The 21,623-nt window shown below is 38.0% G+C and overlaps 1 protein-coding gene and 1 long non-coding RNA gene across 3 annotated transcripts; one reads left to right on the top strand and one right to left on the bottom strand.

The window, feature by feature from the left end:
- The first annotated feature begins 3,181 nt into the window (after positions 1-3,181).
- Positions 3,182-5,883, top strand: LOC148154236 (uncharacterized). 2 transcript variants are annotated; one of them, XR_015765987.1, is made up of 3 exons: positions 3,182-3,273; positions 3,375-3,475; positions 5,746-5,883. It is a non-coding gene; the product is annotated as an uncharacterized LOC148154236 (long non-coding RNA). The 2 variants fall into 2 exon arrangements; XR_015765986.1 differs by having other exon boundaries at positions 3,188-3,273; positions 3,362-3,475.
- Positions 5,884-14,133: 8,250 nt separating this feature from the next.
- On the bottom strand, positions 14,134-16,203 carry LOC148154235 (uncharacterized). The gene is made up of 4 exons (XM_088015146.1): positions 16,063-16,203; positions 15,467-15,642; positions 14,992-15,354; positions 14,134-14,885 (listed from the first exon to the last, which is right to left on the bottom strand). The coding sequence occupies exons 2-4, from the start codon at positions 15,510-15,512 to the stop codon at positions 14,695-14,697; spliced, it is 600 nt and encodes a 199-aa protein (XP_087871272.1). The 5' UTR covers positions 15,513-15,642; positions 16,063-16,203; the 3' UTR covers positions 14,134-14,694.
- Between the last annotated feature and the right edge of the window lie 5,420 nt (positions 16,204-21,623).

The following is a 21,623-nucleotide window of genomic DNA, read 5'->3' as shown; positions in this document are numbered from 1 at the left end:
GGGCTGCTGACACGTACACGACCAAAAAGAGGAATTGAAAGAGTTGAGCGGCTGCTGATAAGAATAAAAAGACACCAGACAGGAGGATCTGGGTTCTTTGTTCCGCAGCGTTCGAGTCGAGCAGACGGAGATGCAGAATCAACGGAGGGCTGCGTGATGATACCCCGGGATGATGAGACTGTTTGCTGCACAAGAAAGGAACAAGATCCGTTTACCCACAACCCGGGATTCTGATTCGACTGCGGTCCCACGCTCAACCCAAAGGATTACAACGATGCTGCAGTGGACATGGGGAACAGACAAAGATCGTATTTGGATAAAGAACTGAGTTCGCTGAGGATTCTCACCAGTTCAACTTTGGATCTATTCTAAAAGGATTCTGCCAAGACAAAGACAGGACTCCATCCATGGACGTTAAAGTTTTCTGCTGCCAAGATCGTCTCTGCATCTGGGTTCGAGTAATACTGCCTCCCCCCAAAGCCTCTATTTAGATTAAGACACAGTGTAGGGTTAGAAGTAGGAGTAATTTCTAGAAATTCTTAAAAGTTTTGATGACTTATTTTCATTATTGAATTGCTGTATGTCTTTTTTCCCTTGCTAAAGCTTGCTAATAAAAATACTAAAGTCTAATTTGATGTTGTGGACAGTTAAATTAATTCAGTCAACTAGATTTAATTCTTCTGATTATTGTAAAACCAGTGTTTGTGGTCCTAGTAAATCAGGGTGGCTTCGTACGTTCTTTAGTTCAGATAAATAATGACCCTGGGACTTATGCCTAGTCGCTAAAATTATCTAAGCTGGTAAGAAGTGCACGTTAATACAGAGGGAAGAGCTACCGTGAACAGATGTGGTTTATGAGCTCGGACACCAGCGGGGCTACTCCGATGTCTGAATGAAGGTAGTTAGAGCTTAGACGAATCTTTCTCACTCCCAGCTTAAACAAAAGTTCTCTACATTCTTATTTGCGGTAATACCCAGGAATTAGAGGCTTTTCGGACCCGTGAGATGGAGAGATGGTCAGTAGTCAGTCCGCTGGAGGTTAGGAGGAGTTAGGGGCGTGGCTGAATACTGTGGATTAACAAACTAGACAAATTCACACAGACAGATGTTTACAATCAGTTTATTGATTTACTGACATCAAAGTTACAGGGAAAACTTGAAGGAAATATTTTCAATTTGGGAATGTTTCTTTGAATTTACCATAAAGATCAGAAATCTAAACTTTGTGTGTTTGCAAAAACATGAATATGATGAAGAAGTTTTACCCAGAAAGTTTTCTGCTAATATATGAAATGTAACATGAGAGTAAATTACAGAAAGAGAAAATCTTTCATTCATTATGAGAGTAAAGTTGCTGGTTTGATGCTCAGAATGTCTGTCACATCAGTGATCAATAAAGTTTATTGAAAGAATCTGGAGAATTAAAGTTCATGTATTGACCCACCAACAGATTATATAGAATAATGAAACCAATCAGGTCAAAATTTGACCCTAATTAATTTTTTTTATGTTTTAACAGCCAGAAATGATCATTTGTTTGTTTTTGTTGATTTTTATGAAGCCAGTTGTGCATCAAGCCAGCAGGTCGTCATCATGTGTAAAACTCAGTTTAAAGACCTAAAGATCAGATTCTTTGACTTAGAAACAAAAATCATCTCAAGTTCATTCAGAATTTTTATCTGTTCTGCTGCTTTGAACTGAAACTGAACATCATGGCAGCTGAGTCGTCGATTCAGGGACTTGAAACATCATCATCTATGATTATTGTCTCAATATTAGAGATAATAATAAGCTGTAACATCTGAAGTTCAGTTCTTGAAACTGATGCTGAACTAAACATCTTATTTATCGCTGTGCGTTTCCAGTTCAGTTCATTTTCCACTTTCTGACCACCAGAGGGCAGCAGTCATTCCGACTCAGATGGTCAGTAGTTAATGCAACTTTCAATACCTGGTATTTTTAAGTTTCTTTCTCAAAATACCATTTCCCACAATGCACTTCTCCTCAATGATCAATCTAACAGCTTAAAGCGTATCAGACGTGATCTAGTTTTCCGTCTCCGGCCAAAGAGACTTTGACTCGTTCAGTGGCTCTGCCTCAAACCGCTGAACTGAAGGATGAGCCATGCATGGTCCGCCATGTTTACTGCTTTACAGTCATGGAAATCGGATCATACCATTTCCTCCATGGAGGTAGCTTATTCAAGTATTCAGCTTGTTGCTTATTGACACTTGTTGAGTGAACCCTCACAGTGAAACATCAGCAACAATGATCTTGTTCATTGCATTGCCGTACTGTAAACAAGCTTATTTTTGGCTAAAATAAGACTTAAGTCTACATTCCTCGGTTCCAGCCGAGCCGTCGAGGTAGCTAGTTCAGGTTGTAGCCACAACCTGTCATGGCAGAAAATCGTCCCATCAACCTTTTTGATGGGAAAGTTTTTTCTCTGTGTGTAGTCTTTTTAAATCTGTGATATATCTTCATTTTAAGAATAATTTTCACTCTTGGCATGTATTTGAACTTCTCTCTTTTATTTACTTCAGCGCACCTCACAGTTTTAAACAAATTCTGTAGTTTTCGGCGTATTTCTCTTTTTGGGCCTTCTACTGCCTCTAGTGGCTTGGGGTGGTAACACAACTAATATAATGTAATTAGTATAATAAAGGATAATAAATACTTTGTGGCATTTTGATCTAGTAATGATTACTAGATCAAAATGCCACAAAGTATTTATTATTAATTCTGCATGAGGATATATTTTGCTCTCATTCTGTTGTGTTCATTATTTAGATGATGTCATAGGAAGCTAATGTTTATCGCTGTGTCCATTTTTGATAAGTTCAGGAGTTTCAGAGATTAAGAGTTGATCAAAAGAAGTGTCATTATTTTTTATATATTTTAGAGGGGCAGATTTAAAGTGTCCAAATAGGAGGCATTGAAGTTCATGTGGCCTTTTACTTGGAAGAGGAGCAGTTCTTCCGTGAATCAGAGTAACATGCTACACCTGGCCTCCTACTCATTAGTAGATCATTTTTCTTCATGCTTATATTTTGGGTAACTAAAAATATTTTCATATTAACATACTTTCCAGTTCTCTCTCTACTCGTCAACATGACTGATCATGTTTTCTAAACTCCTCCTTCCGGCTGGAGCTAAAACCAAACCAGCCTGAATTATAAACCGTCCCTCTGTCGCCTCTCATGTCTCCAGGTTTTTCTCCGAGGAGGTAAAAGTGTTGACTTCTTCCAGTTTTGTTCGACTTTTCTTACACAGGTAACAACCCTCGGTTTAATATCTCAACTGTACCAAACTAGCAGCATCTAGACAGTAACGAACATAATTTGTTCATCTGTTAATTTAGATCTGGTCTGTAGTTTTAGAGATCAGCAGCAACGTGGTGGAGGAAAACCTGGAACAAACATCAGTTATTGAAGCAACGAAGTGTTGAAGCTGATAAAGGAGAAAAACTAACCGAGTAAGTTTATTATATTTTATGTTGGTTCATTGTCTAATTTAGATAGTAGGATAAAACATTTTACTTAAACATTTTACAAACGTCACACGTCCACCTGTCATTAGCTGAAAAGTGAACGTTGTGGGGGGGGGGAAATTCAACTGTGAATCATTTGAAGAAAACCTAACTAAAGAAAAACATGCAAAGCTTTGCAAGTCAGTTAAACGCTGACCTGTAATAAATGTAAAACACAATAATTAGATCCTAAATCTGTATGCTTCAGGTCAGTATGTCTCTAATAACTTTAAAACTCTGTGACTGGATTTTCTGTCTGAGCCGCTCTAGTAACTGAATGTTTTGTGTCTCCTTTATCATCAGAATTAAATGAGTTTATCCAACTTTTCTCCACTTAACCTCAGATAAGCAACTAGTCACCGTCTGTCGTCTCAGAAGCTCATAGTAGGTGGTTGTTCAACAGAAAAGCGAAATATAAATAAGTCATTTTCTGTATTTAATGTGAAAAACATTATGGCAGCTATTGTAATTATTGTGTTTATTTTTAAAAATAAGGTGAAATGTAAATAAATCTTTCTACTTTCAACAGCTTTTAAAGCAGGAAGGTGAAACAATTTCCTGCTATAGAAAAACTTCTTAGATCCATATTTCTGCAAAGACAAAATGTATTCCATGTTTCACAGGCGGAAAGTGTTTTATTTGTTCATCCATATATGATTAAAACAAAACTGTTTCTGAAAACATTCAGCACTGAAGGATGAAAGTTCAGAAACAGGAAGGGAGCAAATGCCAACTGTTTTCTCCTGTAGGTTACCATGTGACTCCGCCCACAGCTCAAATTACAGTTTGTTTCCTCCAAACATTTTTACTAAATATGAACTGAAATGTCGGCTCCAAATTAATTGATTATATTCAGCAGTGAGTGGAAATAAATGTGTGTTGAGACATTAAATGAATGTTTTCTCACAACATCTCTGGTCATATTTTATATTTATTACATTGTAGATTATATTCGATTATATTCAGCAGTGAAAAGAGAACAAAACATTTTAATTTTCTTAAATAGTTTTTGTCACTAATTCCAGAAAGTGAAACTAAAATACATTACATAGATTCAAACAGAGTCAAATTTTCTAATCTTTCAGTTTTTACAACATTTATTATGGTTTACAGATAATAAACTCGACCTCCACTGTCTCTGGAAAGTTTAATATTGTAGAAAATATTAGAAAATCATGTTGTAACACTAATCAGTGAATTAACTCCAAACAGCTGCAAAGGTTTCCTGAACCTCTAATGGTATTTATTGAACTGCTGATTGGACAGAAAACATGTCGACTCTCTTCATAATGAGATGTTTGCTTATATTGAACATTTGTCTCCATGCAAGGAAGAAAGAAAAGTTATTGCTTAAGAAGCTGGTTGTTCAGAGAGTTTATCAAAAGTTGAGTGGAAGGAAAAACTGTGCTAAATGAAGGTGCAACAGGGAAAGCTGCAGCCTTGTCAAAAAGTCACTCACAATTTTCAAGGAGTTTTACAAGGAGGAAGGAGAAACTGAGGCTGATTCAGAGCAGATTCTGTTCACTCTGTTGGATTCACTCAGGCAAAGAGCCTTAAACTGGTTAAGCAGAAATCGTCTTTTCAGCTGATAGTAAAGTTTGAATTTCATTCAGAAATGAAGGTTCCAGAGTTTGGAGGAAGAAAGAAAACCAGAATCCACGTTGATTAAAGTCCAAAGTGAAACTGACTGTACAGAAATTAACAGACTTTTCAGAAACCTGAAATCTCTATTTAAAATAAATTGATCTAATGCAGTTTTCTAATTGAATGTAAACTATAATTACCATTACAAGAAGGCTTACAGAAGTTCATCTGATGAATCTCTATAAACAGTGACAGTTTTTTGTCACTAACTGTGAAATTAGTGACAAAAACATTTAAGTGATGACAAGCAATGCTAAACTTGTAGATTGTCATTGACTTCATATCCTTTTCATTAATTAGCAGTAAAATAAGATAAAACTCACTCATTGGTGTTTTTTCTTCATTGATTATAAGAAACTGATTTAACTCAGAAAAAGTTTTACAATAAAAGGTTCAGCTGCTGCAGAGAATGAAAACATCCTGTTGTTAAAGTTTTGGTGTGAGTTTATAACCACAAGGTGGCAGTAGTGATCTCTTTCTAAACTACCTTCATTTTCCTCAGGAGTCCAGTTGTTCCTCATTTAGTGACTGATGTCCTGCTGCCTCTCCTCCTCCTCCTCTTCCTCTCTCAGGATGAAGATGATCTCCCTGCTGCTCCTCATCCTCAGCTCATGTCTCTGTGGTCAGTCTCCATCTTGTCTTTGTGACAGAAAGCTCTCTAGATGGAGCTGAAAGACTCCCATGTTCCAGTTCTCAGTGTGTCTGCTCCTCTCTTTCCCTCTCTGTCTCCTCAGCAGCAACATTTGTAGTGAATGTGACCCAGAGCAGCTATGAGGCAGAGGAGAACCACAGCATCACTCTGGAGTGGACCTTCACCACCACGACTCAGGGATCCGACAGGGATCTGTTCATCTTCTGCATCCAGTTAACTACTCATAACACATTATTCCATTATCAGATCGAAGAGATGAGATTCTAGAGTCTCAGGATGATCAGTTTTCAGGACGAGTCCAGATTGACAAAGACGTCCTCAGAGAAGGACGAATCAGATTCCAGGTGTCCAGACTGAGGACTGAAGACTCTGGTCTGTATCGATGTGACGTGATGGCAAATGGAAGATTAGAATCTGCAAAATGTCGACTCAACATTACTGGTGAGAATAAATGATAATAAAACATTTCTGTTTAATTGTTAAATTCTTAAGATCTGTATTGATGAACCAACATCTTCATCTTCATCATGAATCCTCCTGGATGTCAGTTTTCACAAAATATTAATAAATATTTCTGGTTTCTCTCCAGCAGCTGCTGATCAGATTAAAACTCGGAGACCAACTTTGACTCCAGAACCAGAGAGAGGAAGGACCATCATCTTCATCACTGTGACAGTCATAGCAGCAGCAGCTGGGATGGTTCTAATAATCTTGATTATATTTTTTATTTTGAGAATGAAAAGAAAGAAAAACAAAAATAATCATTCTACACGTGCAGCTGGAAAATATAGTGCAGATTGAAGTTTTGTTCAAGCGAGTTTGGTTGATGATAATTTTGCCGCCACAGAAACATCAGGTTAGATTTGATGTTCTGATGAGGAAAATGTTAGATTGTAATGAATTATTATATTGTAATAATAATGATATTAATCTGTTTATTGTTGTTTCAGTTTCCCGTTTTAAATCATCTCTAAAAACAGTCAGACGTATCGATCAGTTATTGTGTCTAAATGCTGAATCAACTGATTGTTACTGATAAAATGATTTATTATTTTCACAGGTATATTTAGATAAACATTTTTATAAATATCTTGTGAATAAAAAAGACAACAAAACAACATGGAGCCTTCAGAGGGTATAAAGTCAATATTTCACTATTTTGAAGTTTTATATGTTTAATACATTTAAAAGATGAACAATAAACATTAAAGGTGTTTTTTTATCATATATTTTCATCACCATTGTTTGTTTTTGTAGAAAGTTTATGAATGTAAATGTTGGGGTTTCATTTCAGAACCGTTAATTCTTCAATATGTCCAAAGTTTTCTCAGTGTTTCAACTCAAATCTTCTTATGAGTTTATTTCTAATCACATGATTTTTCTGTTTTATCAATGATCAGAAACTGAACTTTTCTTAAAACCTGTTTGTTTTTCCACCAGCTGTGTCTCCATCTTGTTCTCCCTGAATGAATCTCTCTCTGTTTGCTTGTTTCCTCTTTAATGTCTCATCATGACTCCATCGTCTCCTCATTGGTTTCTGGATCCTGTGGTCAGGAAGCAGCAGCTGCTGCTCTCAGCCTCCTGAAACATCCTGAAGCTCAGCTGCTGATCTCTGATCAGCTCAGCATCCTGAAGCCTTCAGATCAGGAGTTTCTCTGCTGGTCCTGATGCTGCAGACGCTCTCAGACCAGCAGAGGCTGAACCTCACAGTCCTTCAGACCCAGAGGTCGGCATGGAAACCAGCTGATAAAGCTAAACACAGAAACATCGCTCTGCTTTTACAGGCTGATGAAGTCAGAGAGGGAGGAGAAAAACTGAGAAGGAAAACTTTAAGGAAGTAGACAAAATACTTGGTAGATCTGGATTTACTAAATGTTTAAATGTTTTTAAAATGCATGTAACCAATGATTTAATGGGCTAAACAAAGTCTGTGACATGTGGGTTGGAGACAGAAATGCTGCCCTGACTTCCTTAAACAACAAACTCTGCCTCGGTTTCTGATTGGTTAAGAAATACAGAGTCAAATGACGTAGATGTCAAAGGTAAAGGTAACTTTTGTTCATTTCCAGGTTCAGACATGCCTGTCTGAAATGGGCTGCTGTCGCCCCCTGGCGGCAGCGGCACTCTGTCTTTTTGCTACTGGGGAAAGATTCTACTGTTCCTGTCTTTGTCTTGATTAACTTTTTTTAATCTTACGTATGACAGCAGCCTGAGGGGCCATAGAAAGGTTCATCAAGTTGCAACAAGTAAAGATCAGTGATAATAAATAACAAACTTCCAATGAAATCCATTAATGGACCAAAAAGTTTTAAAACTGTTGAAAATAAAGTCAGAAAGTCAGATGAATAAGATTTTTTTTTTTTTTACTAATTAATTATCTGTAATTATTTGGTCCCTTCTCACATTAAACCAGAGCTTTTCCTCAGTTTCTCCTCAGTTTTTCTTCAGTTTTTCTTCAGTTTCTAATATCAGGATTTCATACGGTGAGATGAGAGCAGCTCAGTATAAAATGTCGTCATGATGAGGGATTTTCAGGCTCAGTCAGAAAACTAGAACCAATAGATGGAGATTAACTGGAGAGACTTGATGATTATTATAATAACATCAGACATGTTGAATATCAGACATCAGATGGAATCACTAATTAATATTAATTCACCTTTTGGACCAAAATGACTCAGAGACTCTATCAGGTTAATGAGGAAGATATTATCATCATCTGTAGAAAAAGGACTGATCTGAATGTTGATCATTTATTTTGAATGTTTAGATGATCAGATTGTAGATAGAAATATTTAACAGGAACATAGTTAATTTAGACATAATTTCTCTGAAAAACATTAAAGTCATCAAATCTTGCAAGTTGGACTTAAAACAATAAAACTTCATCAGAAAGAGGAAAAGTTTCCATCTGGTTGATTCTGTGAAGTTTCATCTCAGAAGGTTTGTTGTAATAAAAATAAGGTTATTTTTAACAAACATAAAGATGACAGATTATACATGAATAAATTACCTCAGAGTCAGTTTTAAAAAGATAAACTATTTGAAGATGCATTTAAGAGAGATATATGAACACCCTTCTGTCAAATTTTAATCGGAGTTTGATGGATTAATTGATATGGGAACTATGTGACCTCTTGACCTCCCTCCTCCCCCCAGACATATGTCACATATATCATATGATGGGAAATTTGTGACCTTGTGACCCCCCCCCCAAAAAAAAAGTGAATATTGAATTAATAAATATAAGTGAATAAATAAATATAGTATATTCTAAACAATGTTGAATTAGATTAGGAATTTTGTAACTACCTCTGGTTTTAAACAGATTGTCTTCTTGATACACAGTGCTGGAATTAAAGCCTTTAAGTCTTGTTCCAAAAGAGAGACACAGGCTGACAGAGAAACCAGAGACCTGCTGCGTGTGTATCTGTCCTCGAGGAGGAGGGGGGGCGAGGAGAGTCTTACTGCTGCGTGTGTGCGCATGCATGTCTGCAGACTATAGATAAGTGTTAGATCAAACTCTTACAGGACATGAAAAAAAAACTTAAAGCATCTGGTCTTTGAGCCAACATACGATGAAACCTGTCTCATACTCTTTAACAGGATATAAGATAACCCGTGGCTAGGTAAGAGGGGCTGACCTCTGACCCTGCAACTGTTGATGACTGCCTCAGGCAATCCTTTTGAAGGAAAACAACAGTTTATCTGTTTTACTGCAATATTTATGGCAGCACGACTAGTCGGTGCTGACTATGAGTTTGTAATTTCCTTCATCCGTTCCGAAAACAGTCACTTAAATTTTAAACTCTACAGATACTTTCTGTAACAGCTGCTAGTGGGATACATTTCAGTAAAAGTTCCTCATCTGTAACTGTATTTCTTAAGGATATGTGTCGGGTAGTAAACAGGCCTACATGAGGCTACTCAAATTTAACTTTTAGCTTTTCTACAGTTAAAGTGAAAGACAAACTAACATCGATCCCTTTCCAGAATTTGTCCTCACCTCATTGTGAATGCTACTTTGCTTCAGTCTTTTTCCTGTTGTTGTATCAACACTGATCTTCTCGGTGCTTCTTGGTTTCTCCAAAATAGTAAAGGTTGGTTTAACTACATTTGAAACTCATAGATTTTTTTTTCTTCAACAATTGCTAGTGTGATGCATTTCAGTAAAAGTTCCTCATCTGTAAATTTTATTTTTTGAGAATATGTGACAGCGACTAAACAGGCCCAGGTCAGGCTGCTGCTCATATTTATCTTTCAGTTTTCCCCAAAGTTTAAAGTTTTTTACACTGTACAACCACACTCCAAGAGTTGCTCCAACATGGTAAATTGTTTTGTTACCTTTAAAATTATCTACAACTTTTGTCTCTGACTTACACGCTCTTTGTTTTTGTTTTTTGGCCCTAATGATTCTTTTACTCCATCCGTTATCTAACATGCTTAAGTGCACTAACAAAATATAGTTCACCTGTAGTTGTTAAGGTTCCATTACTAAAAATGTATAAATGATCAATGTGAACCATCAGTCTTAAAATATTTAGTACGATTTCTATTTATTTAGATTTGATGTTTTGATGTGAGCACTTGGATTTCTATCGATTTATTGAATGATGCTCTATGTAAATATTTATCAAACTGAATGATCATTCAGGATTTATATAGTTTTTTTTCTTTTCATTCAATGTTTGTTGCAGAAATTCAAACATATGCTGGCTATCGATCAACAATTCAATCAGTGAATCTTTGCTTTTTTTCTCAAGTAGCCCCTCTCATGGAGACTAACTCACATCTTCTGACACCTGGCCCTACTTATAATAACATTAACCAAGTTTGCTGTTGGTACACTTACCTAAAGAATAAAACTTGCTCGCTACACAACCGAGCTCCAAGAGTTGGTCACAACATGGTAAATTGTTTTGTTACCTTTTTAAAATTATCTACAACTTTATTTTTTCCTTTGTCCTAATGATGCTACCTGTTCATTAATGTTCACTAACAGACAGTACACCGTACACCTCTTGTAACTGATAAGTGTATAAATGTGAAGCATCAGGATGCGTTCAAGAAGATCATATCAGTCAGATTTCGTAAAATATCATGAAACTCAAAGGAATCAAAATTATAGTTCACAGAAAGGTAATGTATCCTTTTTAGGGAGCTTTAAATGTGAAAGGAATGAATAAAATATACTATGAAAAAATTCAATTTGCAGAATCCTGATAATAAAACTTCATTTGTGAACTGAATGATCAGATTGTACCTAGACACAAAAGAAACTTCGTATTTTACGAACTATGAGCCACACCCGACTATAAACCACAAACTGCTGCATCGCTGTGGAAAACCTGGAGCAGCAGAGATAACTGTGGCTTATATGTGTGTTTACTGGTTTAAAAAAAACTTTGGGGTTGTGGTTTATAGTCGGGTGTGGCTCATAGTTTGTAAAATACAGACAATAATCCTTCCTGGATTTTTTCTGTGAAGAACCCAGAGAGGGTTATTTGATTGTGCTTTCTGGAAAACAATACATTTTTACATTTCGGTACTCCTGCAATCGTCACACTTTTTCTGTTACAAACTGACTCTGGCCCCCACCAGAGAAAGGAAAAGTTATGTGGCCCTCACAGGAAACAGTTTGGGGACCCCTGTTCTACAGTGTCAGGTTTGTTTCCTTGTATGTTGTTCATCTTCGCACCCGCTAGATGGCGCCAAGAAATAAAATATCTACTGTGAATAAGCCTCAGTCATTTCCTCTGTGGGTTTTACGTCAGTGTGAAGGAGTAGATTATGTTGGAAGTTCATTACCCTCTGTTTTGCTTTTTTTCCCACAAACACGTTTTTCTTTTATGCTAATTTGTATTTAAATTGCAGATCACCTGCTTGCAGATCTGAAGTTAACTTAAAAAAAACTGGAACTAAAGTCAGTATCAAATGGAGAATCAGTCGTTTCTGATCAAAGGTTACAAATGTTAACTATAAACTCTTTGAAAGAATAATTGCCCCCTTTGCAATTAGAAAGGTACATATTAAGTTGGTTTTATCCAAACGTCCATCAAGATGTTGTAGGTTTTTTTAATTAATTTTTTGGCACTGGTGGTTTTTATTTGACATGAAATAGACAGGGGGCAGGAGGAATACCAGGAACAGGATTTGAAGTTGGGACGCTTTGAGATCAGCCTCTAAACAGAGTTCTGGGTATGACCTTCAAATTTATCCATGGATGTGACAGTTAACTTCAAGCTGCCAGGTAACGTACCTGAAGATTCAAAAGAAATGACATCAGCAGGGCTTCCCCTCATCATTTCCTTGTGTGTTTTTTTCTGTGTGGGAAGAGAAATCCTTTCTATTCAGCTTCTCTGATGTCTATAGTTTGGTCATTGATGGAATTGTACTAGTAACCTGTACATTAATCCTGAACATGAAACATTGACGATGCCAACATGCTTAAATATGTTGGCATCACATAATAAAGTTATAAAACCAAAACATAATCCAATGAACACGCTTTGTTTATAAAAATCCAACAGACTTTCTTTCAGTTTAGAAGAATGTAGAACTCAGAGAGAGATTTCTGTAGTATCTTGATGTATTATTTGTTGGACAGGATGGATGGTTGGAGGCTTCTGATCAACAGCAAATCAGGTGACTAAATATTTATTCATAGATCCATGATTTACACAATTTCAACAAAAAAAATATCAATAAATGCAAACACCAAGTTTTAGTGTGAAAACTGTGCACTCTTTTACCCATGAGGCCCCTGGGCAGTATGACAGAATGCAGTATGTTGTGCAGAAGTTCTGATTTGAGAACTTTTGAAATTTCCAGCAGAATTTCATTTCAAGCAAAAAGGCTGTGCCCAGAAGTGACATTAAATTCTCCTCAGACATTCCCTTTTTGCTTTGTTGGAACATGCACTGTCACATTCAGTCTCAAAATAATATGTGTGGAAAAACAACACCGAAAATAAAAGTTCAGCTTTGGATAAGAAAGGTTTCTGGCACTCTGGTCTAAACTTGCCCTACAAGAACATCAGAAACAGTCAGAAAACTCCATGTTTCTCTCTGTTGTCCCACAATGAACACAACATTAACAGATTAACCAGCAAAGTCCAAAGCAGAAGAGTCAGGAACACATGAAGAATCATACATTAAAATATTTTTAATATATTTTAAAATTAATATTGTTAAACCAAGCATCTTTAAACATTGCTCTGATTTCATCCTTTTTTGTTTCTTATTCAACTAACGCCATTTTCTCACTTGTCTCTTTAATTTGGAAACAATGTATGATATTGTTGTTAAGGTAATTTAAAAAGGCGCAGTAACTCTTATTAGGCATATTCACTGGATCTCAGTCAAAGATCTGTTTGGCCTTGGACTGATGAAGTTTGGGACTGCACCTTTAATTTCTGCTGTTAAAACCAGAGAGAGAACAGATTTGTACATTTCAATGAATAGATCATCAGTTTAGTAAGAAACTCGTATTGCCAGAGTTGATTTCAGTTCTGGAAACAATCAAACATTTCAACAGTGAATAAAGATCCTGTTGGGAACCTCTGTCACCACCCATAAGTCCCTTCCTTCCCTCACTAGATGTCCAGGAAGCAGGTTGGGAGCTGAGCCTCTCGGAGGTTCTCCTGCACACCTGCGATTCATCTTCTTCATTAGTGGAGCACAAGAAGAGCCGGCTGCCGGTCCTCTGAGTCCAGAGTGTTTTCCTGACTCCAGCCCCTCAGAGTCTCAGATCTGAAGCCTTTTGAATTCAGAGTTCACCTACGTTTGTGTTCTGCCCTGCTAGATACGCTTCTACTTGGGATTCCACCCAGATGGTGGTTTCCTCTCTCCTGTTCGACCCCCACTGCGCTCTCGCCCCCACAGCAGCAGCTGATCACTTCTCTACTGCCGCTCTACCTGAACCTGCTTCGCCCCTCATCCTCCATCGCCTCTGGGACACACTAACAGGAACCGGCGTGCCTTGCCACTTGCACCACCAGGATCTTCTTTGGAAACTTCCTCCCACTTCGGCAAACCTCCTCTTGACCCAACTCTCGCCCCTCCATGGCGGATCGCCTTGCCTGCACCACTGTCACCATCCGACCTTAGCACCCTGCTGGACTCACGTCTCTCTTTGGTCCCCAGTGTTCCTAGCCAGCCTGCCAGCGTGGATTTTGTTCCTGTCCTGGACCTTCATTATCACACTTTTCAACTTGTTGTAAATAAAGCTAAAAGAAATGTTCTGATCTCCTGATGGTGTTTCTGCATGTGGGTTAAACAAATTTCCAAAAGCAGGACAGATTCTGACATGTCTGCAAAAATATGGATTTATTAAAGACATGAGAAAATTATTAACATACAAGCTACAGATAAAGAGCATTGGGCTCAATAGTAGCATCCTCTTTCAGTCTAAATATGCTACATTAATTAAATATGACACAGAAACAGTCTCATAAAAATATTCACAGTAACATAAAAATGTAAATTTCACAAACTCCAGTCTTTCACTGCTAAGGAACAATTGCATTCAAATTACTCTCCAGACCTCAAGTAGCTTGTTAAAGGTTAAAGGTCATGACAAAACGGTAGGGAAAAGGCTGAACCAGTATGATGGAGAGTCACCAATAAAATCTTGTCTCTAAATGGATCAGCAGCAGATTGTTGGTTTTCACAGCTGCATCTCAATGAAGAACCAGATTTCTAGTCTTCAACTCACTAAACCAACTGTAAAGCTCGGTGGTGGAGGAATAATGATCTGGGTTTGTTTAGCAGCAGCACCTAGACACCCAGCAGTCAAACTAAAACCTCCTCTGGACACCAACATATTCTAGTCCAACATGAAGCCATTTGTCCAGCAGCATAATGGACCTTCAGGATCTTCCAAGAGGCTGCAAGTTATTTGAATCCTTCTGATGTTTTATAGAACTGAAGAAGAATCTGAAGATCAGAGCTACTGCAACTGCTGCTGTCAGTCCCAGAGAAACATGGAGGCCGATCCTTCCTCGACCTTCTGCTTCTGGATCCAAGGTCGGTCTCTGTTTTGGAGCGACATCAGTAGCTGCTGGATGGACAGTACAATGAAGGAGCCTTAAAGTTTTCCCACAGCTATAAAAGTTTTGACATTCCATTATTATGTCTGGAGTTTGGATAGTGCAACATAAACTCACCAGAGACGTTGAGTCTGCAGCTTTTAATCCCAGATCCATCTTTAGTTTTCACTCCACATCGATACAGACCAGAGTCTTCAGTCCTCAGTCTGGACACATGGAGTCTGATTCGTCCTTCTCTGAGGACGTCTTTGTCACTCTGGACTCGTCCTGAAAACTGATCATCCTGAGAATCTGGAAACTCATCACCTTGATGGACGTGATAGAGAACTAGAGGGCTATAAGGAGCCAACAAGCTGCAGTAGATGAACAGTTCCCTGTAGGATCCCTGAGTCCTGGTGGTGAAGGTCCACTCCAGAGTGATGCTGTGGTTCTCCTCTGCCTCATAGCTGCTCTGGGTCACATTCACTACAAATGTTGCTGCTGAGGAGACAGAGAGGGAAAGAGAGGAGCAGACACACTGAGAACTGGAACATGGGAGTCTTTCAGCTCCATCTACAGAGCTTTCTGTCACAAAGACAAGATGGAGACTGACCACAGAGACATGAGCTGAGGATGAGGAGCAGCAGGATCAGAAACATCTGGCTTGAAATTATCAAGATGAATAAACATCAGTGAAGTGATGAAGAACATCAGGACAGATGTTTGATCAGCTGGTTCACAAACTTTCAGTCGTATTTCATCAACAAGGAAGAAAAGTTGAGTTTAATACTGAAAGTCAAAACAGAGAAAAGATTAATGTCCAACTATTCTCAAATTAAGGCCAGTAAAACATTTAAAAATTCATCACTTCAGCAGATTCTCAATAAAAGCTGTTTATCATTGTCTATAATTTCTGTCATTCTCTGTGGTTCTGAAACAGATTCTCTTCTCTGTCAGTAACCAGAAAGTCAGATTTTTACCATTTTAACAGGTTCTAGTACATTAACAACATTGATCATGATCAAGCTGTTAAATATTTTAACAGAGTTCCTCTTCATCTTAACAGTCAGAATAAAAACTGACCAACAATAAACTAGAAACTTGCATGATTTTGTGTTTGCTGTGATGTAAAGCACTTTGAAATGCCTTGCTGATGAAATGTGCTATACAAATAAAATTTGATTTTGATTTTAGAACAGACTGACTCACCTGGTGGCTGCATGGATAAAACCTGTGGAGTATGAAGGTCTTTCCAGCTCTGTTCCTTGTTGTTCACTAGAGGATTTCTGGGCTTCACATGGTTTTAAATATTATTGTATTAGTAGGTGGAGTCACCTTAAGGCAAGTAATGTTGATATTCTGCTCTCAGGTTACATGGTGCTGCCCAGACGTGTTGGAACCCTTCTGAAAAAGAAAGTCTAAATTCCTCTTCAAGCATAATTTTTCTTTCTCTCTGGTTGATCAAACAGCCTCATGCAGATTCCAGCTTTTCATATTTAATCCACTCACACTTTTGTCAAATCCTCAGACTATGCATTTAAAAATTAATCATTTTTACGCAATTCTAAACATACATTATTACCCAATAAAGGTTTTCACTTTAATTTATCTCTGAACTTTCATTATTATTACATTATTATGACAAATAACCAATTAATTGTGGTTTATGAGATTCCCATCATCCAAATAAGGAGAATAATAGACTCAAATCTCAGACTGTTTTTAGACCAACATAGAAAGGCACTCTCCCATCTCTGCGCTCAGATGGTTCCGGCAGGGTATCTGATTACTGGGAGACATTGATACTGAATACTGTGCTGACTGCACAAGTATTGTTCAGGGTGCTGACTGCACATTACTGATCTTTTCATTGCACCCCTTGAGTGCTGACTTCCCTCCTTGTTATCTTGATCTTAATCAAGCGTACTCGTCGGGGTTGCCTGGTGTTCATTCGGGCCACGATTCTCTCTCTCAGGTCAGGGAGTTGTTGTTAACTGACCTTACATCCGGGCTCCTCCCTCTTGCCGTAGCATTTGTGTTGTACCTCGTCAATCTCAAGTTGTGATAGCAGTTGCCGTTTGCGGATGTTGGAGCACTGAGCTACTAGTTGTTTGGCAGTCATTGTAGACTGTGGGTGTCGAAGTAACCATTCCTCCCTCAGTCTTTGCATGTAACCCCTCTGACTAGGGTTACTTGAGTAGTAGCATTCCAACAGATCCATGTTTTCGTCTTTAAGTTTTTTTTTTTCATGTCCTGTAAGAGTTTGATCTAACACTTATCTATAGTCTGCAGACATGCATGCGCACACACGCAGCAGTAAGACTCTCCTCGGTCCCCCCTCCTCCTCGAGGACAGATACACACGCAGCAGGTCTCTGGTTTCTCTGTCAGCCTGTGTCTCTCTTTTGGAACAAGACTTAAAGGCTTTAATTCCAGCACTGTGTATCAAGAAAACAATCTGTTTAAAACCAGAGGTAGTTACAAAATTCCTAATCTAATTCAACATTGTTTAGAATATACTATATTTATTTATTCACTTATATTTATTAATTCAATATTCACTTTTTTTTTGGGGGGGGGGGTCACAAGGTCACATAGTTCCCATAGGAGGGGGAGGGGGTTTGATATCAATTAATATCAATTAATCCATCAAACTCCGATTAAAATTTGACAGAAGGGTGTTCATATAGTCTTCTCACAAAACCTCGGCTGGAAGTAAAAACTGCCTGTCTCTGAAACATCAACAATGAAAACTCAGCTTGTTGACTTCCCCACGTCTTCCTGCTCTTACATGAAGAAACTTCAACTAATTTATCACTTTAATAAAAAATACTCAGTGAAATTAAAACTTGGGTTGCTTTAAATGATCAGGTCACTGGTTTAAATAATCTGCTTTTAATGATTGTAAATGAGAATGAAGAACATGAGCAGAAATGTTTAACTGAACCTTCAGAAAATAGAGAAATAAATTAACTATATTCAGGAATAAATGTTGGCTGTGCTACAAGCTGCTGCTGCTGAATCATTACTAACTTATTAAGCTTCTTTTAGAAACTCTCCATGTTTCTGACTTTAGGCTCAGTTTTCATTTACAGCAGGTTGTTTACAACAACTTCCAGTTTCTGCAACAGGAATGAAAACTCAGAACAAACTGTGGATGTAAGTCCAGCAGGCAGATTTTTATCCCAGGGCAAAAAAACTTCTGCTTCAGTTTAGAAGAATAGTTTCTCTTGAAATACATGAGAACGTGAACATGTCTCATTACATTTTGCTCTTCATATGTACAGTTGTGGTCAAAAGTTTACATACACTTGTAAAAAACATAATGTTATGGCTGTCTTGAGTTTTCAATAAGTTCTACAACTCTTATTTTTCTGTGATAGAGTGATCGGAACACATACATGTTTGTCACAAAAAACAGTCATAAAATTTGGTTCTTTCATAAATTTATTATGGGTCTGCTGAAAATGTCACCAAATCTGCTGGGTCAAAAATATACATACAGCAACAAAATTTGTCAACTTTGGTGATGTAGCGAGTTGTGTCAATCAAATTAGCTTCATGTCATGGCCTCTTCACTTCTTGTAAGTGATTCTGATTGACTACAGCTGTTGACTTCTCATGAGCCCATTTAAATAGGGCTCATTTGACCCAGTGATTAGACTCAGCTACAAAAGCTACAATGGGAAAGTCAAAGGAACTCAGTGTGGATCTGAAAAAGCGAATTATTGACTTGAACAAGTCAGGGAAGTCACTTGGAGCCATTTCAAAGCAGCTACAGGTCCCAAGAGCAACTGTGCAGACAATTATACGCAAGTATAAAGTGCATGGAACAGTTGTGTCACTGCCACGATCAGGAAGAAAACGCAAGCTATCACATGCTGCCGAGAGGAGATTGGTCAGGATGGTCAAGAGTCAACCAAGAATCACCAAGAAGCAGGTCTGCAAGGATTTGGAAGCTGATGGAACACAGGTGTCAGTCTCCACAGTCAAGCGTGTTTTACATCGCCATGGACTGAGAGGCTGCCGTGCAAGAAAGAAGCCCTTGCTCCAGAAAAGGCACCTTAAGACTCGGCTGAAGTTTGCTGCTGATCACATGGACAAAGATAAAACCTTCTGGAGGAAAGTTCTCTGGTCAGACGAAACAAAAATTGAGCTGTTTGGCCACAACACCCAGCAATATGTTTGGAGGAGAAAAGGTGAGGCCTTTAATCCCAGGAACACCATGCCTACTGTCAAGCATGGTGGTGGTAGTATTATGCTCTGGGGATGTTTTGCTGGCAGTGGAACTGGTTCTTTGCAGAAAGTAAATGGGATAATGAAGAAGGAGGATTACCTCCAAATTCTGCAGGAAAACTTAAAACCATCAGCCCGAAGGTTGGGTCTTGGGCGCAGTTGGGTGTTCCAACAAGACAATGACCCAAAACACACATCAAAAGTGGTAAAGGAATGGCTAAACCAGGCTAGAATTAAGGTTTTAGAATGGCCTTCCCAAAGTCCTGACTTAAACCCCATTGAGAACATGTGGACAGTGCTAAAGAAACAGGTTCATGCAAGAAAACCATCACATTTAGCTGAACTGCACCAATTCTGTCAAGAAGAGTGGTCAAACATTCGACCTGAAGCTTGCCAGGAGCTTGTGGATGGCTAACAAAAGCGCCTAGTTGCCGTGAAAATGGCCAAGGGACATGTAACCAAATACTAATGTTGCTGTATGTATATTTTTGACCCAGCAGATTTGGTGACATTTTCAGCAGACCCATAATAAATTTATGAAAGAACCAAATTTTATGACTGTTTTTTGTGACAAACAGGTATGTGTTCCGATCACTCTATCACAGAAAAATAAGAGTTGTAGAACTTATTGAAGACTCAAGACAGCCATAACATTATGATTTTTTACAAGTGTATGTAAACTTTTGACCACAACTGTAAATGTTATAAACTATAATCCAAAACAGATAAACCTTATTTTCCATCTCAGCTGTTAAGAATTTCAATCAAACAACAAAGTTAAAAATATGATAATTCACAGAAACATTTAATGCTAAATACAGATGGTAAACTCTATGTTGGTTCTTTGTTTATGATTTTGATCAGTCGATTATTAACTAATTCTCAAAATGTTTGTTAATTAAATGTTAAAGATGAGCTGATCTAAAGTTTGTTGATTAAAGTTTCTTTAGTAACAAACTGAGTTGATGTTTGTTTCTAGATTTTCACTCAGTAAATTATGAATAAATTGTTGATGAGTTAAATTTGATTAAAAACCATTTTTCACTCAACTTTTTCTTTATTGTTTATAAACTTGGATTAATTTTAATATACTGGTCTCAAAATAATTAATCTATAATTTTTCTGCCAATTTTTTTATCAGTAAAACTTCAGTTTTGTTATGATCCGTGTTTTTGAGTGTTTATTTTTGACATTTTCTGTGTTTCTGTCCTGTTTCCTCTGAGTCTCTGTCCTGTCCTCCCCGTTGATTGTCCCCCAGGTGTGTCTACTTACCTGATTATCTTCCCTGGGTATTTAAACCCACCTGTGTCTGTGTTCTTCGTCGGATCCTCGTCTTATCACACCCTCGTCTCACGTCTGTGTTCTGTTCCTGTGCTGCCAGTGATTTTCTGTTGTTCCTCCTGGTTTTTTCATTAAATTATCATATTTCATCATGACTACCTGGGATTCCCGGCGTCTCTCTCACCGCTCTCCGCAACACAACATGACAAGTTTAGATTCTTAGAGTCAATAAAACTTGAGCAGCTCAACCTGGAGATAAAAATCAGAAATAATAAAAAGGAATGTGTTCCTGAGAAACACAGGAACACATGAACATGTGTTCCTGTGTTTCTCAGGAACACAGGAACACATGTTCCTGTGTTCCTGTGTTTCTCAGGAACACATGAGAAACACAGGTGTGTTCCTGAGAAACACACCTGTGTTTCTCAGGAACACATTCCTGAGCTTGCTCAGCTCAGCTCAGAGAGCAAGCTCAGGAATGTGTTCCTGTGTTTCTCAGGAACACAGGAACACATGTTCATGTGTTCCTGTGTTTCTCAGGAACACATGTGTTTCTCAAAAGCTCAGGAACACATGTGTTCCTGTGTTTCTCAGGAACACATGAGAAACACAGGTGTGTTTCCTGAGAAACACACCTGTGTTTCTCAGGAACACATTCCTGAGTTTGCTCAGCTCAGCTCAGAGAGAAAGCTCAGGAATGTGTTCCTGTGTTTCTCAGGAACACATGAGAAACACAGGAACACATGAACACATGTTCATGTGTTCATGTGTTTCTCAGGAACACATGAGAAACACAGGTGTGTTCCTGAGAAACACACCTGTGTTTCTCAGGAACACATTCCTGAGCTTGCTCAGCTCAGCTCAGAGAGCAAGCTCAGGAATGTGTTCCTTGCTTTGTCAAAAAACACACAAAAGGACAAATTCAGACACGCCTAGTAGATATTCCACTGTGTTAACATGGGGGTTGGTAGTTTTTCTCTGCTGTCTAATTTAAACTGCATCACATCTGAAAGCCTGAAGGAGGAAGAGAACAAAACTCTTACTTACTTTTTACAGTTAGTGGAACAGATTAATTTTTGTTTCAAGCACCATGTAAAAAATGTCACCAAAATGAATCATTTGATCCAGCTGATTAAAATAAAACCATTTTTACTTTCTGATGTTACTTCATGTCTCTAATGACCAGCTTTAACTGCTGCTGTCTCCAGAGGTCAACAGGCGAGTGGTGGGGTCACCCTGGACAGGTCCGTCACA

This window comes from Poecilia mexicana, unplaced genomic scaffold (assembly GCF_051168715.1).
Source record: "Poecilia mexicana isolate PSO_F unplaced genomic scaffold, ASM5116871v1 scaffold_18, whole genome shotgun sequence".
Classification (NCBI taxonomy): domain Eukaryota; kingdom Metazoa; phylum Chordata; class Actinopteri; order Cyprinodontiformes; family Poeciliidae; genus Poecilia; species Poecilia mexicana.
This window is presented reverse-complemented; position numbering and strand designations above follow the sequence as displayed.